The following is a 2,323-nucleotide window of genomic DNA, read 5'->3' as shown; positions in this document are numbered from 1 at the left end:
TCTTTCCCTGTGAGGGAGCCCATTCAGCTCTTCATTCAGTGTAAAAGAGAAGAATAGTCTTCTTATTGTACAGAACCAGCAAATGTTAATGATGATTTCATTATCAAACGCAGTTCTATTTGGTGTTTCATTCATTCATGCATCAATTTACTTATGGACAGGAAAAGAATGTAGGAAAAACAATGAAACAGAATAAAAAACCAAACAACCCAATCAAAAGATGGGCAGAAGACCTAAACAGACATTTCTTCAACAAGACATACAGATGGCCAAAAGGCACATGAAAAGATGCTCAACATCGCTAATTATTAAAGAAATGCAAATCAAAATTACAATGAGGTATCACCTCACACTGGTCAGAATGGTCATCATCAAAAAGTGTACAAATAATAAATGCTGGAAAGGGTATGGAGAAATAGGAACCCACCTACACTGTTGGTAGGAATGTAAATTGGTGCAGCCACTATGGAAAACAGTATGGAGAACAGCTCTAAAAATAGATCTACCATATGATCCAGCAATCCCACTCCTGGGCATGTATCCAGAGAAAACCACAATTCAAAAAGATACATGCACCTCAATGTTCACTGCAGCACTATTTACAGTAGCCAAGACATGGAAGCAACCTAAATGTCCATCAACAGATGAATGGATAAAGAAGATGTGGTATATATATATAAAATTGAATATTACTCAGCCATAAAAAAGAACGAAATAATGCCATTTGCAGCAACATGGATGGACCTAGAGATTATCATACTAAGTGAAGTAAGCCATATAAAGACATATATCATAAAATAAATAAATTTAAAAAGAGACATATATCATACGATATCGCTTATGATATATATGGAATCTAAAAGAAAAAAAAAAGACACAAATGTACTTATTTCCAAAACAGAAAGAGACTCACAGACACAGAAAACAAACTTTGGTTATCAAAGGGGAAAAGGGGGTGGGAGGAGGGATAAATTAGGAGGCTGGGATTAACATATATACACTACTATGTATAAAATAGATAACCAACAAGGATCTGTATAACACAGGGAACTATACTCAATATTATGTAATAACCTATAAGGGAAAAGAATCTAAAAAAGAAATATATATATATATATCTGAATAGCTGTGCTGTATACCTGAAACTTACCCAATATTGTAAATCAACTGTATTTCAATTAAAAATACATACACACACACACACACACATAGCTTAGCATTTTTAGTCTATTTCTAAAATAAAGTTTTACTAGCACTTAATGTAGATATAGGCTAAAACACAACAGGTACATGAAAATTTTTATATGTTTCCAGGTGAGTGCACAATTGATTTAAGTGTTGTTGGTTTTTTAAGCACAACACAATCCATAGTGCCTGGTGCATGTCTGCTGTTCCCATATATTTATCTCAGATCCATTCACATAAGGTCTCAAAAAATTGTTATTGGATAATGTTAATCCAAGGTTGATTTAAATTCACCTTCTCACATTCCTTTCTTTTTCAAGTATCCCTACATGCAGGAAAAGAAAAAAGGCTTTAGTAATATTTCCCATCATTAAAAATGCTCCTTCTTCTTGCCTCTCCCTCTGATTCAACCTCTTCTCCCCATGTCCTTTCCTAATTCAACTCACATTTTCTAAAACCCACTAAATAGGAATGAGAGAAGGGGGCAAATGATTCACAGGCTGAAGAAATTATTGGCTATAGAAGGAATCAGTCTAAATAAACTTGAATTTTAGTTACTTATTATTTTTCAATTATAATGAAAAATAGTGAAACTGTGTGAATTCTCTTGTTCTATAGAGAAGTAATGGAAGAATTTTAAGTTCAGTGTCTACTGGCCTCCCTCCGTTCCTTCAGAAAGATGAAGTTTAGATACCTGGGGGGCACCATACATGTACAGCACAAGAGGGTCTTGTTTGGGGATCACACACCAAGCTCTCTGCCAAGGTTTTGACTTTTCCATATATTGAAGAAAACTGCACACCACACTGTTTCCAGATACTTCTGCAGATTCGATCTAGAAAATACAATGGAAAGAAACAGTGAGAGAGAGCGAATGAACACAAAATGAACCAGATAGAGAGGTAATTCAACTTAAGGTAACATTCATAAATTACAATGTGTTTATATAAAATGTCTCCTGGCATTGTCTAGAGAAGGTTCATCTGCAATTATTATTTAAACATTCATCTAGATCCATGATGAATTAAATCAATTTTAACTGTTTTACCAGACCTGTAATTTAAATAAAATTAAACATTTATTGACTGCTTACTATGAAGGCACTTTTCTTTTTTCTTTTTTTTTTTTTTTTTTTTTT

The 2,323-nt window shown here is 33.5% G+C and overlaps 1 protein-coding gene across 4 annotated transcripts in view; it reads right to left on the bottom strand.

Annotated features, from left to right (window-relative positions):
- FGD4 (FYVE, RhoGEF and PH domain containing 4) overlaps positions 1–2,323 on the bottom strand; it is a 200,841-nt gene that overhangs the window by 709 nt on the left and 197,809 nt on the right. For all 4 annotated transcript variants that reach the window (XM_007452184.1, XM_007452186.1, XM_007452187.1 and 1 more), the window contains exon 16: positions 1,880–2,020. In XM_007452184.1, the coding sequence (XP_007452246.1) occupies positions 1,880–2,020 (141 nt within the window). The remainder of the gene's footprint in view (positions 1–1,879; positions 2,021–2,323) is intronic.

Source organism: Lipotes vexillifer, unplaced genomic scaffold (genome assembly GCF_000442215.2).
Source record: "Lipotes vexillifer unplaced genomic scaffold, Lipotes_vexillifer_v1.1 scaffold1, whole genome shotgun sequence".
NCBI classification, from domain to species: Eukaryota; Metazoa; Chordata; class Mammalia; order Artiodactyla; family Lipotidae; genus Lipotes; species Lipotes vexillifer.
The sequence above is the reverse complement of the archived record's forward strand: the minus strand, read 5'-3'. Positions and strand labels throughout refer to the sequence as shown.